This window comes from Schistocerca gregaria, chromosome 2 (genome assembly GCF_023897955.1).
Source record: "Schistocerca gregaria isolate iqSchGreg1 chromosome 2, iqSchGreg1.2, whole genome shotgun sequence".
Classification (NCBI taxonomy): domain Eukaryota; kingdom Metazoa; phylum Arthropoda; class Insecta; order Orthoptera; family Acrididae; genus Schistocerca; species Schistocerca gregaria.
In genome coordinates this window covers 729,200,179-729,225,833 of record NC_064921.1, presented here as the reverse complement: position 1 = coordinate 729,225,833, position 25,655 = coordinate 729,200,179, and the positions used below count along the sequence as shown (strand labels likewise).

General features: G+C 41.4%; 1 protein-coding gene across 1 annotated transcript in view; it reads right to left on the bottom strand.

The window, feature by feature from the left end:
* The window catches only part of LOC126334862 (cryptochrome-1), a 77,433-nt gene that overhangs the window by 14,177 nt on the left and 37,601 nt on the right, over window positions 1-25,655 (bottom strand). The window contains exons 8-9 of the mRNA XM_049997546.1: window positions 25,483-25,634; window positions 22,081-22,268 (exon numbers count right to left, since the gene is read on the bottom strand). Of these exons, the coding sequence (XP_049853503.1) occupies window positions 22,081-22,268; window positions 25,483-25,634 (340 nt within the window). The remainder of the gene's footprint in view (window positions 1-22,080; window positions 22,269-25,482; window positions 25,635-25,655) is intronic.

Genomic DNA, 25,655 nt, shown 5'->3' with positions numbered 1-25,655 from the left:
GCAGTTTTTCCTTCGCGCGATCTGCGAGTGGAACAGAGGGGTGGAAATATGACTTTGGCATGAATAGTGCCCTCCACCACACACCGCTTGGTGGCTAGCAGAGTATATATGTAGATGTAGAATGTCAAACTACAGATCACCATCAATGTTTCCACACTCTAAGATGGACACTTACTACCCGGAAGCCACCAGCAAGCAACACCTAAGGCAAACATATACAGCTATGACAAGCATTTGGCAACCAAACAGGGCCAAATGCATCCAGTGTATAATTATGCACCTTCAATGGGTCATCACTTCCTGGCTCCCAAGATTCGATGCTATCAGCTGTATATAATGAACTTGCTACTGCCGGATACCACTTACAGCTCTAAAAACAAGTGACTGAGAGCTGAGCACAGGGCACTTTTCTGAGAGGACTGCCATCGGACATGTCAAGAAGGGTGCATACAGGTGTATGAAAGGATCTGTATTCTGCTATTAGGTTGGTGATAATGCAAAGAAATAGATATATCAGCAGGGAGAAGAGAAAGACATGGAGTATTTTGAGCAAACATTGTGTGTTACAGGTGTGGACGAAAGAGGCTTTTACAGAGGTAGTGTTGCCAAACACATGGAAATACAGGAACTGGAGGGTCACCACAGCAGAATTTTGGTAATGGATGTAGTGGTGAATGAGGAAGTGGCAAGCAGCTGTTAAACACAAGGGCGAATCCAAAGTTCACCTATAGATATTCCTGTTAAAATCAGATGCAATGAATACATATGCAGAGGTGTGGTATGCAGTAATGGATGTTGTAATAGGCAAAAAGTGCAAGTTTTTGTTGGGCACAGGGGTGCATGTATCGGTTACCAGCAGACACATAGTGGACTGAAGCCAATGGAACCCACCATGCTATATTTGACGTGAGGCCGGGGATAATAATGTGAGACAGTTAGGTTCAATGGAGACAAATTTTTGTATGTGGGCTGTTTGATTTAAGCAGTGTGGAGGTAGTACTGTATGTATGTGAGGGCTACAGCAGGCAAAGTAGAACAGTATTTAGTAGAATAACATCCCAGCTAGAGGAAGCTGTTGACAGTGTAGAACTGTAGTGAGGGACATCTATTGTATTGAACAAACCAGTTGAACCATGTACAACTGCCCTACGGATTGATTCGCATGAATATCAGTTGGCACCAAGATGTTCCTGTGGGTATGTTAAGTGTTGCAGAGCCTCTGGAAAAGAATAACGAACTTTATCCAGCCAGTTATTTTATTAAGGTAAGTATTATATGCATACAAGAGTACTTCCACATGACCTGCCTACACTGTGACGCTTTCTGTGTGGGAATGACCAGCAACAAACTGTCCATTTGCATGAATGGACACAGGCAGACAGTGTTTGTTGGTAATGAGGATCACCCTGTGGCTAAACATGCCTTGGTGCACGGCCAGCACATCTTGGCACAGTGTTACACCGTCCGAGTTATCACACCAACCTATCCGAACTCCGGAGATGGGAACTTGCCCTTCAATATATCCTCTCTTCTCGTTATCCACCATGCCTCAATCTCCGCTAATTTCAAGTTGCCGCCACTCATACCTCACCTGTCATTCAACATCATCTTTGTCTCCACACTTCCGCCTCGACTGACATCTCTGCCCATAGTCTTTGCCTTAAATATGTCTGCTTGTGTCTGTGTATGTATGGATGGATATGTGTGTGTGTGTGTGACTATATACCTATCCTTTTTTTCCCCTAAGGTAAGTCTTTCTGCTCCCGGGATTGGAATGACTCCTTACCCTCTCCCTTAAAACCCACATCCTTTCATCTTTCCTTTTCCTTCCCTCTTTCCTGACGAAGCAGCCGCCGGTTGCGAAAGCTCGAAATTCTGTGTGTGTGTTTGTGCGTTTTATTTATTGTGCCTATCTACCGGCACTTTCTCGCTTGGTAAGTCTTGGAATCTTTGTTTTTAAACTGCGAGCTGCCATTAAGGCTGCATTACCTAGGAAAGTGGAGCACCTAAAGTGAATAGATAAACAGAGCAGATGGTAGAACCATTGTTCTAATTTGAGGACTTATTTTTTTCAACAGTGTCCACTGACAGTAACTTCTGTGACTCAACACTGAATACCAACAGGAAATGAAGCACAAGTATATCAGAAACATATCGCATGGCTGTGTATTTGCAACTGATTACAGCAGGTTTTATGCTGTGATTACTATCACCTGAACAGCAAGGCCATAATGGATGCACAGCTGATCTCCAACATTACTGGGACCGTTGATAATGTGATTACCATAAACTGGAGGCTGACCCAAAGACCAAAGACTAAAGACCGTCCAACCACAGCATTTTTAGTACCATGGGGGCACTATCAGTTCAAGAGAAGGCTGTTTGAATTGAAAACTACAGCTGCAAAATTTCAGAAGTTATTAGAGCGTGTTTTGAGAGGTTTGAAACTGTGTCAGTGTCTACTTTACTCAGACAATATCACTGCTTTCTCAGAAGACATGGAGCAGCACAAACAATGTCGGAAGGAAGTGTTTAAGATATTGAGGACTTCACATCTGCCATCCAGAACAGAGATTAAATAACTACAATATTTTTGGGGGATCTCAAATTACTACAGAAAAGTCATGAAAGGCTGACATAGCATGACCACTCTTGCAGTTGCCAAGGAAAGATGTGAAATTCATATGGACAAGAGTGTATGTGCTCTTGAAGAATTAAAAGTATGTATTGACATCCAGCCCAGTTGTAGTATTTCCAGACTTTCAGAAGAAGTTCATCCGACTCATCTAATCATATTTTGGGATGTATTTTAAGCCAAGAAATTAATGGTGGAAAGCATCCTGTAGCCTGTGTGTCGAGACGGCTGAATGTATTGGAGAAGAACTATTCAATGACAGAGAAAGAAATCTTGAGGCACATTTATGGTGTCACATATTTTAGATGTTATGTTAACAGGGAAAAATGTGAGTAGTGACTTACCTTTCTGCTTTGAAGTGGTTACTGGGACATTAGACTCCAATCTAAAAGGCTAACAAGATGGGTCATGAGACTTTGTGAATTTGAGTAAAAAGTAGTATACAGGCCAGGGAAGAGGCATGGGAATGCAGACATGTTAAGCAGGTAGCCAGCAGTGTTGAAAATTCTGGGTTGTGGTCTTGCAGAGTGGCAGGCTGTGCAGTGCAGTCACTGACAGTGACTAAACAGTACAGGATGCAATCACAGTTTAGCACATACAATGGACTTTTGTGTAAAGAAACAAGGCCAGGGCCACAGGTTTAAGTGAATCTGAGGAGAATATTTTGAAGAAAGCACATGATCATGTGTTATCTGGTCATGGAGGGTGCACAGCAACAAAGGAAAGTGGCTGAGAGATACTGGTGGAGAAGAAGAAAAGTGGATGTAGATCAATATGTGAGGAAATGCACACAGTGTGCACAGTGAGCTGACTTGAATTGTCAGTGAACGCCACTGTAGAGGCTACTGGAACCATCAAGACCGTTTGAAATGATGTATTAGGACTGTTAAATCATAAGCAACCAGAAAACCAATTTGAATAAACAATAACAGATCATTTTTACTGTTATGTGAAGATGGTTGATATACTGAATCAGCAGGAAGTGACAGTCACAAATCAACGGTTAGTAACTGGATGTTGAGGTCTGGAGAACCAGGTATAATAATTATGAACTAGGACGAATTTCATGTCAGACTTATTGAATGAGCTGTGTCGGTTATTGCATGTGAAGAAGTTAAGAACTAGTTCTGTTCAGCCACAGACCAATGTTAGAACAGAATGGGTACATAGACCAAATGGGCAAATGTTAAGTTACTACATGAACAAACATCATATCAACAGGGATACTTATCTAAGGCATGTCAAGTCAGTGTATAATTTGAAAGTACACATGAGTACTGGGTTGTTTGTATATCAGGTGGTGTATGGTAGACAAATCTGGAGGCTCAGTAAGCAAGTTTGCAAACACAGTACAGGAAGTAGGGAAATGAGTATATAAGACAAATACAAAGTGTTAGAGAGGCACGAGAAATCAGAGAGATGCATGGTATATTAAGTAGGACAATGGGTGATGTTATCCTGCCCTTAGATGCCAAAAGGGAAGATGAAGAAGTCATCACAAGGTATCAAGGATCCTATCAGGTGGCGGAGATTTCTTTGCCAGTTAACATGAAGCTTCAGATGCCAACGAAAATGATGATAGTATGTGTTGCAGGTCTACGATGTTTTTGAGGAAGTCTGGAGTCGATACCAGAAGTTTCCAAGGAGTAGTCAGAGTAGAACACAAGAGATAGAAATGCAGGAAGAGACAAGAAGACATGGTTGAGTATGTGCATAGAATACGGTATTTATTAGGATAAAGAAGATGAGGGATGTTTGCCAAGGATTTCCTTTGTTTATATGTTTGCATTTGTATAGGCTTACAAAGAATAAGTTATGTTGTTGTTGTTCTTCAGTCCAAAGACTGGTCTGATACAGCTCACCATGCTACTCTATCCTGTGCAAGCCTCTTCATCTCGAGTAGATACTGCAACCTGTGTCCCTCTGAATCTACTTACTGTATTCATCTCTCCCTCTATGATTTTTGCCCGCTATGCTTCATACTAGGACTAAATTGGTGATCCCTTGAGGCTTCAGAATGTGTCCTACTACCTTGTTCCTTCTTTTAGTCAGGCTGTCCCACAAATTTCTTTTCTCCCCAATTCGATTCAGTACCTCCTCATTAGTTACGTGATTTACCGATCTAATCTTGAGAATTCTTCTGTAGCACATCATTTGAAAGCTTCTATTCTAGTCTTCTCTAAACTATTTATAGTCAATGTTTCATTTCCATACAAAGCTACACTCCATACAAATACTTCCAGAAACGACTTCCTGACATTTAACTCTATACTTGATGTTAACAAATTTTTCTTCTTGAGAAACGCTTCCCTTGCCATTGCCAGTCTACATTTTATATCCTCTCTACTTCAACCATCATCAGGTATTCTGCTTCCCAAACAGCAAAACTCCTTCACTGCTTTAAGTGTCTCATTTCCTAATCAAATTCCCTCAGTATCACCTGTTTTAATTTGACTAGGTTCCATTATCCTTGTTTTGTTTCTGTTGATTTTCATCTTATATCCTCCTTTCAAAATACTGTCTATTCCATTCAACTGCTCTTACAAGTCCTCTGCTGTCTCTGAGAGAATTACAATGTAATTGGGAAATCTCAAGGTCTTTAATTCTCCTCCCTGGACTTTAACTCCTACTACAAAATTTTCTTTTGATTTCTTTACTGTTTGCTCATTATACAGATTGAATAACATCAGGGATAGGCTACAATCCTGTCTCACTCCCTTCTCAACCACTGCTTCTCTTTTGTGACCCTTGACTCTTATAACTGCCATCTGGTTTCTGTACAAATTGTAAATTGCCTTTCGCTCCTTGTATTTTACCTCTGCCACCTTTAAAATTTAAAATAGAGTATTCCAGCAAACATTGTCAAAAGCTTTCTCTATGTCTACAAATGCAATAAACATAGTGTTATAACCTTTAATCACAATAATTGCGTGGATTTTCACACTCTCTCTTAGAAACAATAGCTGATCACATGATTACAACTCAGTCTCTCGTATACGACTGCTGTGCCGTGACATGCGGCCGGTGCCGTTCGTAGCTAGGTGGCGCTCCCGCGCTCATCTGATTTGCGGAGCGCCTTTATCGCCGTTTGTGCGTACTGTCGTGGCGGCACTGTTAAATGTCGTGGCACTATCACAACACTTTTCCCCCCTTGAAAAAAGTAAACACTCACTTCCTTGGAGACATGGACAGCGCAGAGACATCCATGGCCTCTTGTGAGGCCCCGAGGAGATCCCGCGCAGAGACACGGGAGTATGGTCGAAAATGTCCAGGACGGAAGCTCGTGCGAGGAACGTGCCTCCTGGATGAGATGATGGGTGAAAACTCCGGAGCAGCATCCATAGGTGTCATTGACCTGGGAGTGTGCTCCAGCGAGATGGGTCCCGGAGAAGGCGGCGTCGCGACTGGGGCCGGTTCCGGAGTACTTGGAAGCGGCAGCGACGGCGGCTGCATCAACACGGACGGTAGATCGGCAGCAGCGACAGGACTGGTGTCTCGAGCTGGTGGAGGCGAAGGATGGGGCGGTGGCACAGGCGTGGCCACCACTCGTGGGCGCATCTGGTCATAATGGCGAACAACCGTGCCGTCGCCCGTACGGATTTCACAAAGCCGGCGGCCGCGAAGAGCCTTGACCACCCCTGGAATCCATTTAGGGCGAGATCCATACCCTCGTGCCCACACGTCGGCGCCCACCGAGTATTTTCCCGCACTAGGGGACACAGTACAAGGCCTGACAGGGTGAAGCAGGTGCAGTAGAGTGCGCGGTTGGCGGCCATGCAAGAGTTCAGCAGGGCTGCGATCACCCAGAGGCGTGAAGCGATAAGAACTCAGAAATTGCAGCAGGGCGTCATCTGTGGAAAAATCACTAAGGAATTTTTTCATCTGGCATTTGAAAGTGCGGACAAGGCGCTCGACCTCCCCATTCGATTGCGGATGGAAGGGAGGTGCGGTAACATGATGAATCCCTTGTCCAGTACAAAAATCACGGAAGGCCTGCGAAGAGAACTGAGGGCCATTGTCCGTGACGATCGTGGATGGAAGACCTTCTAGCGCAAAGATTTTGGACAAAGCCAGCGTCGTCGCCGCAGTGGTGGGCGACGGACATCTAACAACAAATGGAAACTTCGAGAAGGCGTCAATCAACAGTAGCCAATAAGTACCGAGGAAGGGGCCAGCAAAGTCGGCGTGCACCCGTTCCCATGGCTGAGCTGGATCAGGCCACGGAGAGGGCATTGTACGAGGTGCCGCCAGTTGTTGAGCACACTGGCCACATGCAGCAACCATATGGGCGATGTCCGAATCAATGCCGGGCCAATAAACGTGCCTGCGGGCCAGGGACTTAGTCCGAGAAATACCCCAATGGCCTCCGTGCAACAGTTTGAGAACATCTTTGCGAAGAGAGGCTGGCACCACGACCCGTGGAGATGCGCCATCCGTGGCCAGAAGAACAACACCATCACGAACAGACAGACGAAGGCGCAAGGCATGGTAGTTGCGAAGGGGATCCGATGCCCGGCCCCCGGTCCTGTCTGGCCAACCTCGTTGAACAAAACCGATCACCCGACGCAGGACCGGGTCCCGCGCAGTAGCTGACGCGACCTGCGAACCTGTAAGTGGAAAGCCCTCGACTGCACGACGTTCTTCCTCATCAATGTGGAAACAGAGGAGTTCATCGCGATCGAAAACAGGGTCGGGGCCCATCGGCAATCGCGACAATGCATCCGCGTTTGCGTGCTGGGCCGTGGGGCGATAGTGAATCTCATAATGAAAACGAGACAAGTATAAGGCCCAACGTTGCAGGCGGTGAGCTGCCTTATCCGGAAGTGACGCCGAGGGGCTGAACAGAGAGACCAGCGGTTTGTGGTCGGTGATAAGGTGAAACTTAGAACCATACAAAAAAACGCTGAACTTTTTTAGAGCATAAATGATAGCGAGCGCCTCCTTTTCGATTTGAGAGTAATGCCGTTGCGCCTCGTTGAGGGTCTTGGAAGCATAGGCAATGGGTCGTTCCGACCCATCCTCATACCGATGGGCGAGAACAGCCCCTAGGCCATACTGTGACGCGTCAGTCGCCAGAACCAAGTGCTGACCCGGACGGAATGTGGCAAGACAAGGCGCCGACTGCAAATGAGCCTTCAGGCGGTGAAAAGCCTGCTCACACCCGTCGGACCAACAGAAGGGGACGTTTTTGCGTAACAGCTGATGCAGAGGATAAGCTACCGCTGCTGCGGATGGAATGAATTTGTGATAATAAGCAATCTTGCCTAGAAACGCCTGAAGTTCTTTGACCGTAGACGGCCGGGGTAGAGCGTTAATGGCCGCAACGTGCTCACGGAGAGGGCGTATGCCCTCACGGGACAACTGGAAACCAAGATACTCAATGGAGGGTTGGAAGAACTGTGACTTGTCCAGATTGCACCTCAACCCAGCCGAATGCAAAACCCGAAACAGTGAACGTAAATTACGAAGGTGCTCCGCAGTGGAGGCTCCCGTGACAACAATGTCATCCAGATAGTTTATGCAGCCGGGAACGGAAGCCGTGAGCTGTTCCAAAAACCGCTGAAAAATGGCCGGTGCGCTAGCGACGCCAAATGGTAATCGCTGGTACTGATACAACCCACAAGGAGTGTTGATAACGAGAAATTCCTTGGAAGGAGCGTCCAACGGCAACTGATGGTACGCCTCCGATAAGTCAAGTTTGGAAAAGAACTGGCCCCCAGCGAGCTTGGTAAACAACTCCTCAGGACGAGGAAGAGGATAAGTGTCAATGACGCTCTGAGCGTTGACAGTGGCTTTAAAGTCACCACACAATCGCAGACTCCCGTTTGGTTTAGAAACCACCACGATCGGCGATGCCCATTCGCTGGAGGTAACCGGAAGGAGAATCCCTGAAGCTGTTAACCTGTCTAGCTCAGCCTTGACAGGAGCACGCAACGCCACTGGAATAGGGCGTGCCCGGAAAAACTTAGGGCGAGCCGTAGGTTTAAGAGTAATGTGGGCTGCAAAATCCTTGGCACAACCCAGACCAGCAGAGAACACGGACGAAAATTCACAACACAATCCATCAAGCTGTTGATACGGAATGTCCTCAGATATGAGGTGCACATCATCATCAATGGAGAACCCAAACAACTGGAAAGCATCATAACCGAACAGGTTTTCAGTGCCCGCATGATCCACCACATAAAACGTGAGGGGCCGAACAACAGACTTGTAGGCAGTGGAAGCATCAAACTGGCCCATGATAGGAATTTTCTGCTGATTATAAGTCCTCAGATTGCGCGTAACTGGAGACAAAGGAGGGGAGCCCAACGCCAAATACGTGCGAGAATTAATGAGAGTTACTGCAGAGCCAGTGTCCACTTGCATGCGGATGTCTTTATTCAGAACACGAACAGTAACAAACAACTTATTTGTTTGAGAAAGCACACAGTGAACATCCATGTCCGACGCCTCGTCCTCGTCGACAGGAACTTTATGGGACTGACACACAGAAGCAATGTGGCCTTTTTTCCTACATGAATTACACGTGGCCCAACGTTTTGGACACGCTGCCCTGTCGTGCTGTACGAAACAACGGGGGCAAGAAGGAAGCGCGGAACGAACCGGCTTCTGTGGTTGCTGGTTTCGCTGCGAGCGTTGCGGCCCAACGCGACGTTGTTTACGCGAGTGAACCGCCGCCACATCTTCGTTCTCCTGTGCAACAGGCAAATTGTCCTTGTCGAGAGTTGACTGTACAGCGCCTACATCACACCACGCGTCTATTTGCGCGCCAGCAGCGTGAGACACTTCAAAGGATTGAGCGATGCTTAGAACTTCCGACAACGACGGGTTTGGCAGTTGTAGGGCACGTTGCCGAACTTCTTTATCAGGAGCAAGCCGTAGAATAGCATCCCTAACCATTGAATCCGCATAAGACTCGTGATGAGTGTCCGTGACAACTGACATTTCCTACTCAGGCCATGTAGTTCCGCCGCCCAAGCCCGGTAAGATTGATGGGGCTGTTTACGACACCGGTAGAACGCCACGCGGGCGGCAACGACGTGGGTGTTTGTTCGGTAATAGGCAGACAATAAGTCACACATTTCTTGGAAGGACATGGAGGCTGGTTCCCGCAGAGGGGCTAACTGAGATAGCAGCTGATAGACCCGAGGGGAAATCCAAGATAGAAATAACGACTTACACATAGGAGCGTCGACAACGCCGAGAAGCCAAGAAGTGTTGCCGCAAACGCTTCTCATAATTCTCCCAGTCTTCAGCGGCCTCGTCGTAAGGAGGGAATGGAGGCGGAGAAGAGGAAGACAGACGATGAGTAAGCGACGTCGACAACGCCTGAATCGCTGCCGTCAGCTGTGTTTGTTGTTCAATGAGCGCTTGCATAAGCTGTTCCATGTCTGCCCCGTCACGAACACGCAAATCCACAACGCGGTGAAAATATCCCATCCTCGTCGCCAAAAAGTGTTATAACCTTTAATCACAATAATTGCGTGGATTTTCACACTCTCTCTTAGAAACAATAGCTGATCACATGATTACAACTCAGTCTCTCGTATACGACTGCTGTGCCGTGACATGCGGCCGGTGCCGTTCGTAGCTAGGTGGCGCTCCCGCGCTCATCTGATTTGCGGAGCGCCTTTATCGCCGTTTGTGCGTACTGTCGTGGCGGCACTGTTAAATGTCGTGGCACTATCACAACACATAGGTTTGCCTTTCCTTAACCTATCTTCTATGAGAACTCATAGGGTCAGTATTGCCTTGCATATTCCTACATTTTTCCAGAATCCAACTGATATTCCCCAAGGTCAATTTCTACCAGTTTTTCCCTTCTTTTGTAAAGGATTCTTGTTAGTATTTTGCAGCTGTGACTTATTAAACTGATAGTTCAGTAATTTTCACACTTGTCAGCACCTGTGTTCTTTGGAATTGGGATTATTATATTCTTTTTGAAGTCTGAGGGAATTTCACCTGTCTCATACATCCTGCTCACAAGATGAAAGAGTTTTGTCATGGCTAGCACTCCCATATCTATCAGTAGCTCTAACGGAATGTTGTCGACTCCCAGGCCATTTGTTTCAACTTAAATCTTTCAGTGATTTATCAAATTCTTCATGCAGTATCATATCTCCCTTCTTGTCTTCTTCTACGTCCTCTTCTGTTTCCATAGTATTGCCTGCAAAGACATCTCCATTGTATAAATCCTCTATATACTCCTTCCACCTTGCTGCTTTCCCTTCTTTGCTTAGGACTGGTTTTCTATCTGAGCTCTTGATATTCATATAGGTGGTGCTCTTTTCTCCAGAGTCCACATCTGCCCCTGGAAATGTCTTACAATTTAAAATCTGGAACCTAAATCTCTGTCTTACCATTATATAATCAATCTGAAAGCTTCTGGTGTCTACAGGTCTCTTCCACGTATGTAACCTTCTCTCAATTTTTTTAAACCAAGTATTAGCTGTGATTAAATTATGCTCTGTGCAAAATTCCACCAGGCAACCTCCTCTTTCATTCCTTTCCTCCAGTCCATATTCCCCCCACTACTCTTCCTTTTGGAATTCCAGCTCCCATAACTATTAAATTTTCAGCTACCTAAATCATCTGAATAATTTCCTTTATCTCATCATACATTTCTTCAATCTCCTCTTCATCTACAGAGACAGTTGGTGTATAAACTTGTACTACTGTGGCGAGTGTGGGTTTCATGTCTATCTTGGCTAAAATAATGTGTTAACTATGCTGTTCATACTATCTTATCTGCATTCCTATTTTTTTTACTCATTATGAAACCTACTCCTGCATTACTCCTATTTGATTTTGTATTTATAACCCTGCATTTGTCTGACCAGAAGTCCTGTTCCTCCTGTCACCGAACTTCACTAATTCCCACTATATCTAACATTATCCATTTCCCTTTTTAAATTTTCTAACCTACTTGTCCAATTAAGGGATCTGACATTCCACACTCCAATCCGTAGAACGCCAGTTTTGTTTCTACTGATAACGACGTCCTCCTGAGTAGTCCCTGCCCGGAGATCCAAATGGGGGACTATTTTACCTCCAGAACATTTTGCCCAGCATGATGCACTCATCATTTAACCATACAGTAGAGCTGGATGCCATAGGGAAGAATTATGGCTGTAGTTTCCCCTTGCTTTCGGCTGTTTGAAATACCAGCTCAGCAAGGCCATTTTGGTTGATGTTACAAGGCCAGATCAGTCAATCATCCAGACTGTTGTCCCTGCAACTACTGGAAAGGCTGCTGCCCCTTTTAGGAACCACATGTTTGTCTGGCCTCTCAACAGATACCTTTCTGTTGTGGTTGCATCTACGGTACGGCTATCTGTATTGCTGAGGCATGCAAGCATCACCACCAATGGCAAGGTCCATGGTTCATGGTGGGAAGTTATATTAGTGTAGCGATTTTTTTTTTCTCTTATAGTTGTTGTATGTGAATAGGCTTGCTAATGGCAGCAGCCTTCTGGGAAGGGTGGTCCTAAGGTTGTGATACATCTAGGGCAAGAATGGAAAGAATGTGAGTTATTGCATTTTATCGCCTGGATCAAGGTGCAGGCAATAGAGAATCATCACCTGGAAGGAGGAGTGCTGTTCTTGAAGCAAGAGGATGTGATACCTACCAGCAATCGGTGGGCACTGAAGGTGGTTTTTAATACATGGGAAATGCTGAATGAACTGAGGAGGTTAGTAGAAGCATTCAACAGACTTAAGTAAAGTACGAAGAGTATTGGGGTACGCAAGAAAGTGGCAGGGGAGGTGATAAACTGCATAGATCCTACAAGTAACTACAAGAACAAATGAGACAAGTAGTGGAAGTTGTGTCACATATATGGCAGAAGAGAGGATGGTTGAATGCTGGGGGTAAAATTTTGAAAGCAGTGTTAGGAATGCCAGAGAAGAGTGATAGAGAATTAAACAAAGGTGTGGAAACAATTACAAAAATTTGGTGAGCGAAATAGTTCAGCAGAATAAAGGCATGCTACACAGATAAGTGAAGTGCTTAATAACACATGGTTGTTATGGAAATTAACTTGCAGAGTAATAGATTATGCTAAAGCATTAGAGGATGTGATGTATCAGAATTTGGGAGTGCTTCAAGTGTGAGTAAAAGTATGGGACAAGGGAACTGTAGTGACAAGGCTGCTACAAGCATTAGTGGGTAGCATATGGGGGCATGCATGAGTGGTAGTGTAAAGCTTGCAAGAAGCCATATATTATGCGTAGCATGGACAACTGAGTGCTAATCTTTTGTCATTTGAACAGTACCTGTTGTGGTTACAGGGAGCACAACATGAGCAATCGGCTGAGTGATTATGGAACTCAGTAGACAAAACTGACTAAGTACAATTGCACATTCTAATTTGATTCCCAGAAACAAGGAAACACACACCATTTAAGTTTTATACCATTCACACATACCCACTGAAATGGGGAGTTCTTGTGAAATTTGAGCAGTTGAGGATCCAAGCGATATTATTAATTTTGGAAGATAGTAGCAGGTATGCAGTAATGATGGAGGAGGAGTTTCAACATTATCGAAGGGGGGCAGTCATGGTGTGTCTAACCAGGATACTACAAGCCACCCAAAGCACATGTGCAGTACAGTTGTTCTTAGCTAGACTGTCTGGGGATATTGTAGAACCCAGACTGCATTTCCACAAGCAAGTTTTCACTGGATTTACACCCACATGTGGGAGTTGGTATGAGCATGAGTTCATGGAGGCCAGACAGATTCAAATTAAATGAAATGTGTTATTGATCAATGGGACTACACGTGACATAACATGGCCAACCATCCACATTCCACACACGATTATGGAAATCACACAAGTGAACATCTCACAACTACAGTTGTATTGGCTAGATGTAACTTTGGAATTATTGCCAGCACTGAGTACAACATTCCTAAATCAAACATCCACCCTATGAACAATGAACCTTGCTGTTGGTGGTGAAGCTTGCTTGCTTCAGTGATACAGATATCTGTACTGTACGTGTAACCACAACAGAGGGGTACTTATTCAGAAGCCAGACAAACGTGTGATTCCCGAAGAGGGGCAACAGCCTTTTCAGTAGTTGCAGGGGCAATAGTCTGGATGATTGACCGATCTGGCCTTGTAACATCAACCAAAACACCCTTTCTGTGCAGGTACTAAAAACAGCTGAAAGCATGGGGAAACTACAGCCGAAAGTTGAAATAAGTGGTTCGTGTAATGTTAAAACAACAGCTGATTCCTCAAACTGGGGGGCTATCAAGCACGGGGTCCCACAGGGTTCGGTCTTAGGTCCTTTACTGTTCTTGATATACATTAATGACTTACCATTCCATATTGATGAAGATGCAAAGCTAGTTCTTTTTGCTGATGATACAAGTATAGTAATAACATCCAAAAACCAAGAACTAAGTGATGTAATTGTAAATGATGTTTTTCACAAAATTATTAAGTGGTTCTCAGCAAACGGACTCTCTTTAAATTTTGATAAAACACAGTATATACAGTTCCGTACAGTAAATGGCACAACTCCAGTAATAAATATAGAATTTGAACAGAAGTCTGTAGCTAAGGTAGAATTTTCAAAATTTTTAGGTGTGTCCATTGATGAGAGGTTAAACTGGAAGCAACACATTGATGGTCTGCTGAAACGTCTGAGTTCAGCTACGTATGCTATTAGGGTTATTGCAAATTTTGGTGATAAGAATCTCAGTAAATTAGCTTACTATGCCTACTTTCATTCACTGCTTTCGTATGGCATCATATTCTGGGGTAATTCATCATTGAGTAGAAAAGTATTCATTGCACAAAAACGTGTAATCAGAATAATTGCTGGAGCCCACCCACGGTCATCCTGCAGACATCTATTTAAGGATCTAGGGATCCTCACAGTAACCTCACAGTATATATATTCCCTTATGAAATTTGTTGATAATAATCCAACCCAATTCAAAAGTAATAGCAGTGTGCATACCTATAACACCAGGAGAAAGGATGATCTTCACTATGCAGGGTTAAATCTGACTTTGGCACAGAAAGGGGTAAATTATGCTGCCACAAAAGTCTTTGGGCACCTACCAAACAGCATCAAAAGCCTGACAGATAGCCAACTAACATTTAAAAATAAATTAAAAGAATTTCTAGATGACAACTCCTTCTACTCATTGGCTGAATTTTTAGATATAAACTAAGTAAAAAAAAAAAAACTTAATCATTAGTGTCATGCAATATTTTGTGTAATGTAATTTCTTGTACAGACATCTTTTATTAACCTGACACGTTCCACATCATTACGAAGTGTCGTATTCGTGATCTATGGAACAAGTATTAATCTAATCTAATCGTAATTTTTCCTGAGGGCATGCAGCTTTATTGTATGGGTAAAATAATCCGGAGGTAAAATAGTCCCCCATTCGGAGCTCCGGTCAGGGACTACTCAAGAGAAATGAAACTGGTGTTCTGCAGATCAGTGTGTGGAATGTCAGATCCCTTAATCAGGCAGGTAGGTTAGAAAATTTAAAAAGGGAAATGGATAGATTATAGTTAGATATAGTGGGAATTAGTGAAGTTCGGTGGCAGGAGGAACAAGACTTCTGATCAGGTGATTACAGGGTTATAAATACAAAATCAGATAGGGGTAATGCAGAAGTAGGTTTAATAATGAATAAAAAAATAGGGGCATGGGTAAGCCACTATGAACAGCACAGTGAACGCATTACTGTAGCCAAGATAGACACAAAGCCTGCACCTACCACAGTAGTACAAGTATATATGCCAACTAGCTCTGGAGATGAAGAAGAGATTGAAGAAATATATGGTGAGATAAAAGAAATTATTCAGGTAGTGAAGGAAGATGAAAATTTAATCGTCTTGGGGGACTGGAATTCAATAGTAGGAAAAGGAAGAGAATGAAAAGTAGTAGATGAATATGGAATGGGGGTAAGGAATGGAAGAGGAAGCCGCCTGGTAGAATTTTGCACAGAGCATTACTTAAATCACTGCTAACACTTGGTTTAAGAGTAATGAAAGAAGGTTGTACACATGGAAGAGGCCTGGATACACTGGAAGGGTTTAGACAGATTATATAATAATGGTAAGACAAAACTCTAAAAAATCAGATCAACACGAAGTGCAAAATGGCTAAGCTGGGATGGCTAAAGGATAAATGTAAGGATGTGGAGGCATATATCACTAGTGGTAAGATAGATTCTGCCTACAGGAAAATTAAAGAGGCCTTTGGAGAAAAGAGAACCGCTTGTATGAATATCAAGAGATCAGATGCAAAACCAGTTCTAAGCAAAGAAGGGAAGGCAGAAAGATGAGAGAAGTATACAGAGGTCGATGTACTTGAGGGCAATATTATGGAGATGGGAGAGGATATAGATGAAGATGGAATGGGAGATATGATACTGTGTGAAGAGTTTGACAGAGCAAAGACATAAGTTGAAACAAGGCCCAGGGAATAGACAACCTCCCATTAGAACTTGAGAGAGCTAGCCACGACAAGACTCTACCATGTGAAATACCCTTAGACTTCAAGAAGAATATAATAATTCCAATCCCAAAGAAAGCAGGTGTTGACAGGTGTGAAAATTACTAAACTATCAGTTTGATAAGTTGCAGTTGCAATACTGACAAGAATTCTTTACAGATGAATGTAAAAACTGGTAGAAGCCAACCTCGAAAAAGATCAGTACGGATTCCGTAAAAATGTTGAAACATGTGAGGCAATACTGACCCTACGACTTATCTTAGGAGATAGATCAAGGAAAGGCAAACCTATGTTCCTAGCATCTGTCGACTTAAAGAAAGCTTTTGACAATGTTGACCAGAATACTCTCTTTCAAATTCTGAAGGTGGCAGGGGTCAAATACAGGGAGCGAAAGGGAATTTACAATTCATACAGAAACCAGATAGCAGTAACAGGAGTTTAGGGGCATGAAAGGGAAGCAGTGGTTGTAAAGGGAGTGAGACAGGGTTGTAGTCTATCCCCGATGTTATTCAATCTATATATTGAGCTAGCAGTAAAGGAAACAAAAGAAAAATTTGGAATAGGAATTTAAGTCCAGGGAGAAGAAATAAGAACTTTGAGGTTTGCCAGTGACACTGTAATTTTGTCAGATAAAGCAAAGGACTTGAAAGAGCAGCTGACTGGAATAGACAATGTCTCAAAGGAGGATATAAGATGAACATCAACAAAAGAAAAATGAGGGTACTGGAATGTAGTCAAATTAAATCAGGAGATGCTGAGGAAATTAGATTAGGAAATGAGACACTTAAAGAAGTAGATGAGTTTTGGTATTTGGGGAACAAAACAGCTGATGATGGTCAAAGTACAGAGGATATGAAATGCAGACTGGCAATGGCGAGGAAAGCATTTCCGAAGAAGAGAAATTTGTTAACTTCGAGTAGAGATTTAAGTGTTAAGAAGTCGTTTCTGAAAGTATTTGTATGGAGAGTAGCCATGTATGGAAGTGAAACATGGACAATAATTTGGACAAGAAGAGAATAGAAGCTTTCAAAATGTGGTGCTACAGAAAAATGCTGAAGGTTAGATAGGTAGATCACATAACTAATAAGGAGGTACTGAATAGAACTGGGGAGAAGAGGAGTTTGTGGCACAACAAGACTAGGAGAAGGGATCGGTAGGTATGACATGTTCTGAGGCATCAAGGGATCACTAAGTTAGACTTACAATCAGGTGCCTTAATTGTACTCATTATTACTAGTCCATCAAAAGTAAAGAGAATAAGAAATATGAATTGGAATAGTGTGTGCACTTCCATCTGCTCATGCACACACACTGCCATAGTTAGATTTGGAAAGGTACAACAATGGTCAATGATGACGTGCTGAGACATTCTTTTCTATGTTTTTTTAAGAAAATTTAGTAGTCGTAGACAAAGATTATCTCACCAGGTATCTTATATCATCACAACAATGTGCCTGCAATCAGGATGAACGAACCATGAGCATATATTGAAAATTCTTAAATCCAGGCACTTCTGCAGCCAATTAGTAACTCATATCTGTTTCCTTGTGATTTATTTCTCTTTGGAATGCAAAGGACACCATCCCTATGAATAGTTCAAAGGTATTGAAAACAGCTGCATCTGACTCCAGAGCATTCTTGTACAACACTGCCAATGTGGTTTGAAAAATGTGTTGGGAGCAGTCAATTTTCTTTGAGGAGACTTTTAATTACATATTACAACTATCAGAGTGACCTAACAAATGGACACTGAATGTACTACCTGTCAGATGGGGACATTAAAGCTTGGTTGCCCCCTTGGTGCTGCCCATCAAGGTATCATAGTCCACAATGCTATACAACTTTACTATACCTCACTATACATTTTTCTGCCAGAATTGTAAGATTATTGGTATTTCTCCCATTAATGATGAGGGAAACAAAATTCTGATTGCTGTGCTGCCAGGAGAGCACGACATTTTCGAGACAGAAGTTAGAAGATTTATACATTTACATGAAAGCTGGTACAGGAAAACAGGCAAATATGACAAAAGAAAAGTACAGATCATTCAACTAAGGTAAGCAGAAGGAATTTTGCCTGTTTATGTTTGTTAGAAGGGAACATAGAGTGAAGAGTTCCTGAGAACTTATCAAACTTTTGAAACAATATTTTGTGTTACTTCAGAAGAATGCATAAGGCCTGAAAAATTTACAAGTTGAATAAAGAGCTTGCACAGACAAAATGAAAGAAATTCGTTGATACCCCCCCAAATCAATTGACTACAGCCCAACCCTATCTTCACCAAGTCCCCACACTCTCCCACAATCAGCACTACACCTTCCCCCACATCTACTTTGATATCCCTCCCTGACCCACACTTCTTCTTTATCCCCACCACTCACACCAGAAGCAGCTGAACTTCAGTCAAGTGCCCAGAGACAGTGGTCTTGTGTGCATTAATTGTTCTTGTGTGAATTTGTGTGTGTTTTCTACTTCAGAAGAAGGCTTTTTGGTCAAAAACTTAAATTTATAGCAGTCTTTTCATTGTGCCTGTCTGCGAGTCCTCGTCTCCTCAATAATGTTGTTGACACTCCTTTTTGTCTTACATATTATGAGAGGTTTTCCAGCCTTTACAAAGAGGAATGAAAGGAAGAGGGTTAAGTTTGACATTTTACTAGGCTATTACCAAGATAATAAGAAGCAGAGCAGTAACCTAAAGGACAGGTGAAATAATTGCCCATGCTCTTGCTGAAACAAGACCAATATTCCTCTCAAATAATTTAGGGAACCATGCAATATCTATAACATAGTAGGTGGGGGATAATTTGAACTCTGATACTGACAAAAGTGAGTCAACTGACATAAATCAAAACTGTTAATACATGCTGGCTTTTAAACTTTCTATTCCAGACACATCAAAATCTTCATTTTGAAAACTGTAGTTGATTTCACAAAGCTCTTATGTCCATTTCTTTTCCCCTTATTTATTTTCACGTCCACCCATTGTTTTCATCTGCTTGTATATAAATTGTTAATTTCTACAGTTTTCTTTTCAACGTGTTGATTAATTTTGCATTCAAGAAATCATTCATGCACGAGAATGGTACACACATACCGTCATTTGACCATCATACTGGCTCCCATATGGACGACATAGTAATGAGCACCCCTGGTGTAGAGAAACAACTGAAAAATTTGAAAGCAAATAAATCACCACGATCCAGATGGAATCCCAATTCGGTTTTACAAGAAGTACCGTGCAGCATTGGCACCTTTGCCTAACTTGCATTTAGCATGAATCTCTCACCCAAGCAACTTGAAAAAAGTGCAGGTGACTCTTTATATAAGAAGGGTAAAAGAACGAACCTGCAAAATTGCAGACCAATATCCCTAACTTTGGTTTGCTGCAGAATCCTTGAATATATCCACAGTTTGAATATAGTAATTTTTCTTGAGACCGAGAATCTTATGTCCACGAATCGGTATGGTTGCAGAAAGCATCGCTCGTGTGAAACTCAGCTTGCCCTTTTCTCACATGATATACTGCAAACTATGGATAAAGGGCATCAGGCAAATTCCATATTTCTAGATTTCCAGACAGCATTTGACACAGTGCCCCACTGCAGACTGTTAATGATGATAGCAGCATATTGAATAGTTCCACAGATATGTGAGTGGTTCAAAGACTTTTTAAGTTATTGAGCCCAGTATGTTGTCCTTGATGGCGAGTGTTCATCAGAGGCAAAGTATCATCTGGAGTGCCCAGCGAAGTATGATCACGATGCCCCATTGCAGGTTGTTAATGAAGATAAGAGCCTATAGAATAGGTTCACAGATACGTGAGTGGCTCGCAGACTTTTTAGGTTATGGGACCTAGTATGCTGTCCTCAATGGCAAGTGCTCACCAGAGGCAAGGGTATCGTCAGGAGTGCCCCAGGGAGGTGTGAAAAGACTGCTATTGTTCTCTATATACATAAATGATTTGGCAGATGTGTGGGCAGAAATCTGTGGCATATGGTAATGTGTTGAGTTGAGTGACTGTAGCAAGATACAAGATGACTTACACAAAATTTCTAGTTGATTATGAATGGCAGCTAGCTCTAAATGTGAAAAAAATGTAAGTTAATACAGATGAATAAGAAAAACAAAGCCATAATGTTTAGATACAGCATTAACAGTGCCAGCTTGACACAGTCACATCGTTTAAATATCTGGGTGTTACATTGCAAAACGGCATGACATGGAACGAGCATGTGAGGACTGTGGTAGGGAAGGCAATTGGTCGACTGCAGTTTATTGGGAGAATTTTAGTAAAGTATGGTTCATCTGTAAAGGAGACTGCATACAGGAGACTGGTGAGATCTATTCTCAAATACTGCTTCAGTATTTGACATCCGGTTAAGGGAGTACATCGAAACAACTCAGAGGTGGGCTACTAGATTTGTTACTGGTAGGTTCAAACAACACATAAGTGTTATGGAGATGCTTCGGGAACTCAAATAGGAATCCCTGGAGGGAAGGCAATGTTCTTTTCAAGGAATTTTATGGAGAAAACTTTGAAGCTGACTGTCGCCACCATACATTGTGGGTAAGGACCATGAAAACAAGGATCGAGAAATTAGGGCTCATACGGAGACATACAGACAGTCATTTTTTGCTCACTGTAATTGCTAGTGGAACAGGAAAGGAAATGACTTACAGTGTACAGGTTATCCTCCGCCACACGCCTTATCGTGGCTTGCGGAGTATCTATGTACCTTTAGATGTAAATTATACATTCTTTCACTCTTATTATAAATGATTTTCAGGCTTACTTTAAACCTTAACAGAGTAAATTCTTTCATTCATTGTAAAGTTTATGTGCACTAGAGGTTACAGCTCATTGTTATCAACAAAATGGGTTCAGTATGTTCCATCAACATATCCTTCTTTATTTTCCTAGTTTAGAAATCTGAAAACTTCATCTAGGACTGATGAGAACAGTATTGGTGATGTGGCCTTTACTTGATTGATTTATCATAGTATTTTAATTTTCCACTATCCTCATGACTTCTAGTGGAAGTGATAATATTAAGGTATAGACTCTTCAGTATCTAACATAGATCTAATCAGTGCTTGCTTTTCAAGGACTATTAGTACAGATTCAGTAAGAACTTAAATTTATCACTTTAAATGAAAAACGAGTCTGGAATTCCATATGTATGCTTTAAAGTGTTTCTTACTATATAAAGCAGTGCTAACAAAATACATAGAAACAAACAAAACAACGATAATGGAATATACACAACACTCTACCACAACTGATGAAGGCTTTATTTTACCCAGTGGGTCATTTAGATTTATATTTCCTACCAAAGAGTTAAGTTCTTGCCAGGAAAACTGAACATATTTTTGAGATCTCTGTCACACAAAGGCAATGAAAGATAACAAGGAGTTTCAAATAATGGTTGACATACTTTTAAATGTTTTTATATGAAACAGTTATTGGAGTGCTGAAGTATTTGGTCCATAAGGGGTGGGGGGGGGGGGCGACATTCAAAAATATTTCCTAGTACCCCATGATCAATGTTTACTCATTCAACATCATGTTCTTTAAATTACATCAAGAAGGAGGCCTTTCAGGGATGCAGGAAGCATCAAGTTCAATATTAACGGACAGAACTAACCACTGCAGACTAGTTTGGGTGACTGTATGAAAAACTGTATATGGCTAGTACTAACTGAAACATTAACATCTGTTTAATATGAACATAAGTGTTAACAAGAACTTTCCTCACCAAACCTAAATATTCTGGTAAACTATAGGAGTGGTTTATACGTTTCCACATAATAACAACCGAGTCTTCCCTCTCACAGTAATTTTCTTAACAGGTAATGACATTCTTATCTCTTTCGCAAGCACTCTTAATGATAATAATGACAAGGACGATGGTGATAAAAATGTATTCACTACACTAAGTTCACCCACCTTTCCACCTTTTGTATGCCTCAGACATTTTGCTTATGTTAATTTTGTAAACATCTTCATGTATCACAATTCTTTTCGGATAATCTTCTCCAATAACACAACCAGCTTGTTTCTGCACAGAGAGTGGTGCTTTCCATGGTTCATATATATATTCTGGAGGGTATTTACGTAAAACTGGGACATATTTCCTGCAAGATAAAGATTTACTTAAAAATTCTTATTCAGTGACAGATTCCAGTAATACAGCACTTAATTTGCATAAATTACTGATAAATTATACACTTTGTAGGATGTCAAGCCAACAAAACTTTACCTCAGTAACTGTCAGGTACTACAAGAAAAATACATATAAAAATATGGCACATAAGTCTAAAATGCATAAATGGTGACCATAAATATTTTATTTAATATTTAAAAAACAATGTAAATCTAGATAGGAATATCAACAATATAGGAAAAGACAGATTGCAACTTACTGTAAAGAAGACATGTCAAGTTGCAAACAGGCACAATTAAAAGACACTCGCATAAAGCTTTTGGCCACAGTTTTCATCACACACACACACACACACACACCATTCACACACACACACACACACACACACACACACACACACACACACACACAGCAAGCACACCTCATGCACACACGAACGCCAATACCAGCGTTTTGGCCTGAGATGCTGGAGTTGAAACTCGTATGTGCGTGAGGTGTGCCCGAAAGGTTTATATGAGTGTTTTTTAATTATGCTTGTCTGCAACTTGATGTGTCTACTTCACATTAAATAGTAATCTGTCTTTTCCTACATTATTTAATATTTAAAATCTTACATGGTCTGTAGTTTCGAATCAAACATTCACATATTTTTCAAAATTCAGTATTATCATTTGTTGGTTAAAGAGCACATAACTACAGTTTTAATAAACTAGTTTCAATATTCACTACTGTGGCAGTTTTTTTTCTGTTGTAACAATTTATATTTCACACTGTTTCCTCTTACATAAGGAAAATTATAAAAAAAACAGTATGTCATACTCAAGTAATACAAATCAGGTATTTACAAGCTGCATGAACAATGGCAAATTGGACAGTGCCAAGACAAATTGGCTAAGATTAAACTTCTAGATTCATAAGACATCATTGTTAAAAACTAGATATTATAAAATATATATGCATAAACATGTAAGGGGTAGCAAAGAAGACAAGCAGCTTACATATTTTGTTTGAGAGACTTTTGGTTTTTTCTGATAGAAAAATTTGTTCAGTATGAAACTACAACTAAAGCACAATAAATTACCAAATGGGAACAATATATGAATCCCCACACAAAAAATACACTTTCCCTCTGTTGCTTCTACCACTTTTTCAAACATTACATTCAACCCTGTGCTCATTTTCACTGCTAGCGCAAAACCTCTAACTTTTGGACATCCTGGCCTACATACTAATTGCACATGCCATTTCTTTCTATTTTCCTAATACTAGTCACAAACCTATTAACCCGTCATGAGAAAGAATTTACTTTGTAATGAATACCATGTCAGGATAGAGTAAAATAAGCCCCATCCTCTTCTAAGCTTTAGATGCCTTTTTTAATGTTGTGAAATGATGAACAGTATCCTAAAATCATTCCTGCTTCTCCCGAATGTTTATTATGTTGCCATCTTAACTTATGTAATATCATTGTGCACTGTCTGCCCCTGGTAGCTGAGTGGTCAATGCAACGGAATGTCATAACTAACGGCCCGGGTTCGATTCCCGGCTGGGTCGGAGATTTTCTCCACTCAGGGACTGGGTGTTGTGTTGTCCTTATCATCATCATTTCACCCCCATCAACACACAAGTCAACGAAGTGGCATCAACTCAAAAGACTTGCACCAGGCGAATGGTCTACCTGACGGGAGGCCCTAGCCACATGGCATTTCCATTTCCATTGTGCATTCATATGGCCCTACTGTTCTCAGTTCCTTATTACTTTAAGCAATGATTCTTCCCACTCTTGAAAGGAAATGGAATGGGGAGAAACCCTAATACAAAAAACAATGAGAAGTATTGTCTACCATGCACTTCACATTGATTTGCCAACTATGAAAATAGATGAAAGATAAAAGTAGTTAATATATCCTATGTTCCTTCCAACATATTCAATTGCCTCTGCTCATGCTTAATCTCCTCACACTTCTCCAGATATCTTGTTATACATCCCATTCTGCCTTTTTAAGGTTACTTTAACTTGTTTACACTCCTTTTTTGTAACGAATTCCCCTATTTTCTTAGCAGTCTACCCCTACCTCACTTCATTATCCCTCTGCTATCTGATGTGCCAATAAGGAACGCAAATTTATGAAACCGAGCAAGAATCTCACAACATCTGCTTTGAATAATGAGGAGGGTTATCTCTATAAAACAAACAGATTCTTAATTTTGTACCAATAAATATTAGGAAACAACCATACACGAAATTAAGTCAAATAATTTTAATAAACTGTTAGTAGGAAACATTAGCCTGCAACACATCCAAAAAGTCGATGCATTTTTCTGAATCAACGTTATTCATATATCAATTCAGTGTTTAGATAACATTATTGGAAAGCTGAACTGATATTTGTTTTAATTCACCAGCAGTATCAATATTTTTTTATCAATTACATTCTTCAATTATGTATTTTGTAATTTTGGTCAGGAATTTTGTAGTTTACTGCAAAATTTATGCTCAAAATTAAAGCAAAGAGTAAATGTTACAATACTTAACAATGGAGCGGAAGTGCTGAATTACAGGTCGGCACAACAAAACAGACTGTCAAACAAGTAAGCTTTTGGCCAAAAGACCTCCTTCCAAATTAGGCAATACACACACACACACACACACACACACACACACACAAATTCTCGCACACACACATGACCACTGTGTCTGCTCTGAAGTAAAACAAGTAACTCTTGTATCTCAATGTTTGGAGTTACTTTTGCTTTCCTTCACTCCTCTGCATATATTCTTCCCTTTATTGTTCCCAGCTCTGTATCCAGGTTAAAGAGATTTTTTTTTAATTCTGAAAACCGGATATTCAACTCTTTTCATTTCTATGTTTGTCTGACCTGCTCAGAAACAGTATTATTGACAGATATTAACTAGATGCACTAATATGATTTTAAATTTCTGCCACTTGTATCTAATCCTTCATCGGACTTATGAAATGCTTCAGACATCCACTGAGATTTATACAAGAAAAATTAATTTATAGTTTTCATGTTTCTGTTGGCACTGCCCAAGTTGCTCTAGTACCTTCACAGGTGTTAAGCAAAACTTTCCCCAGTCCTCACAGTAATCTCTCAAATCATTTCATTGTAACTTGGCTTTACATTTATTATGATGCAATTCAATACATTAAAATAAAAGTTACTTTATGTATTCTCCAAGTTTGTCAGTTTTCTTGCCAAATGCGACAGGGCTATAAACCCGGAAGAACTGATGAAAAAATGCAGAAGCTGATAACCACATCCAGTTACCAGCGTTTAGTGCCCAGTCAGCATCCAAAAGTAATTCTTCAAACACCTTAAAACATACACGAGACAA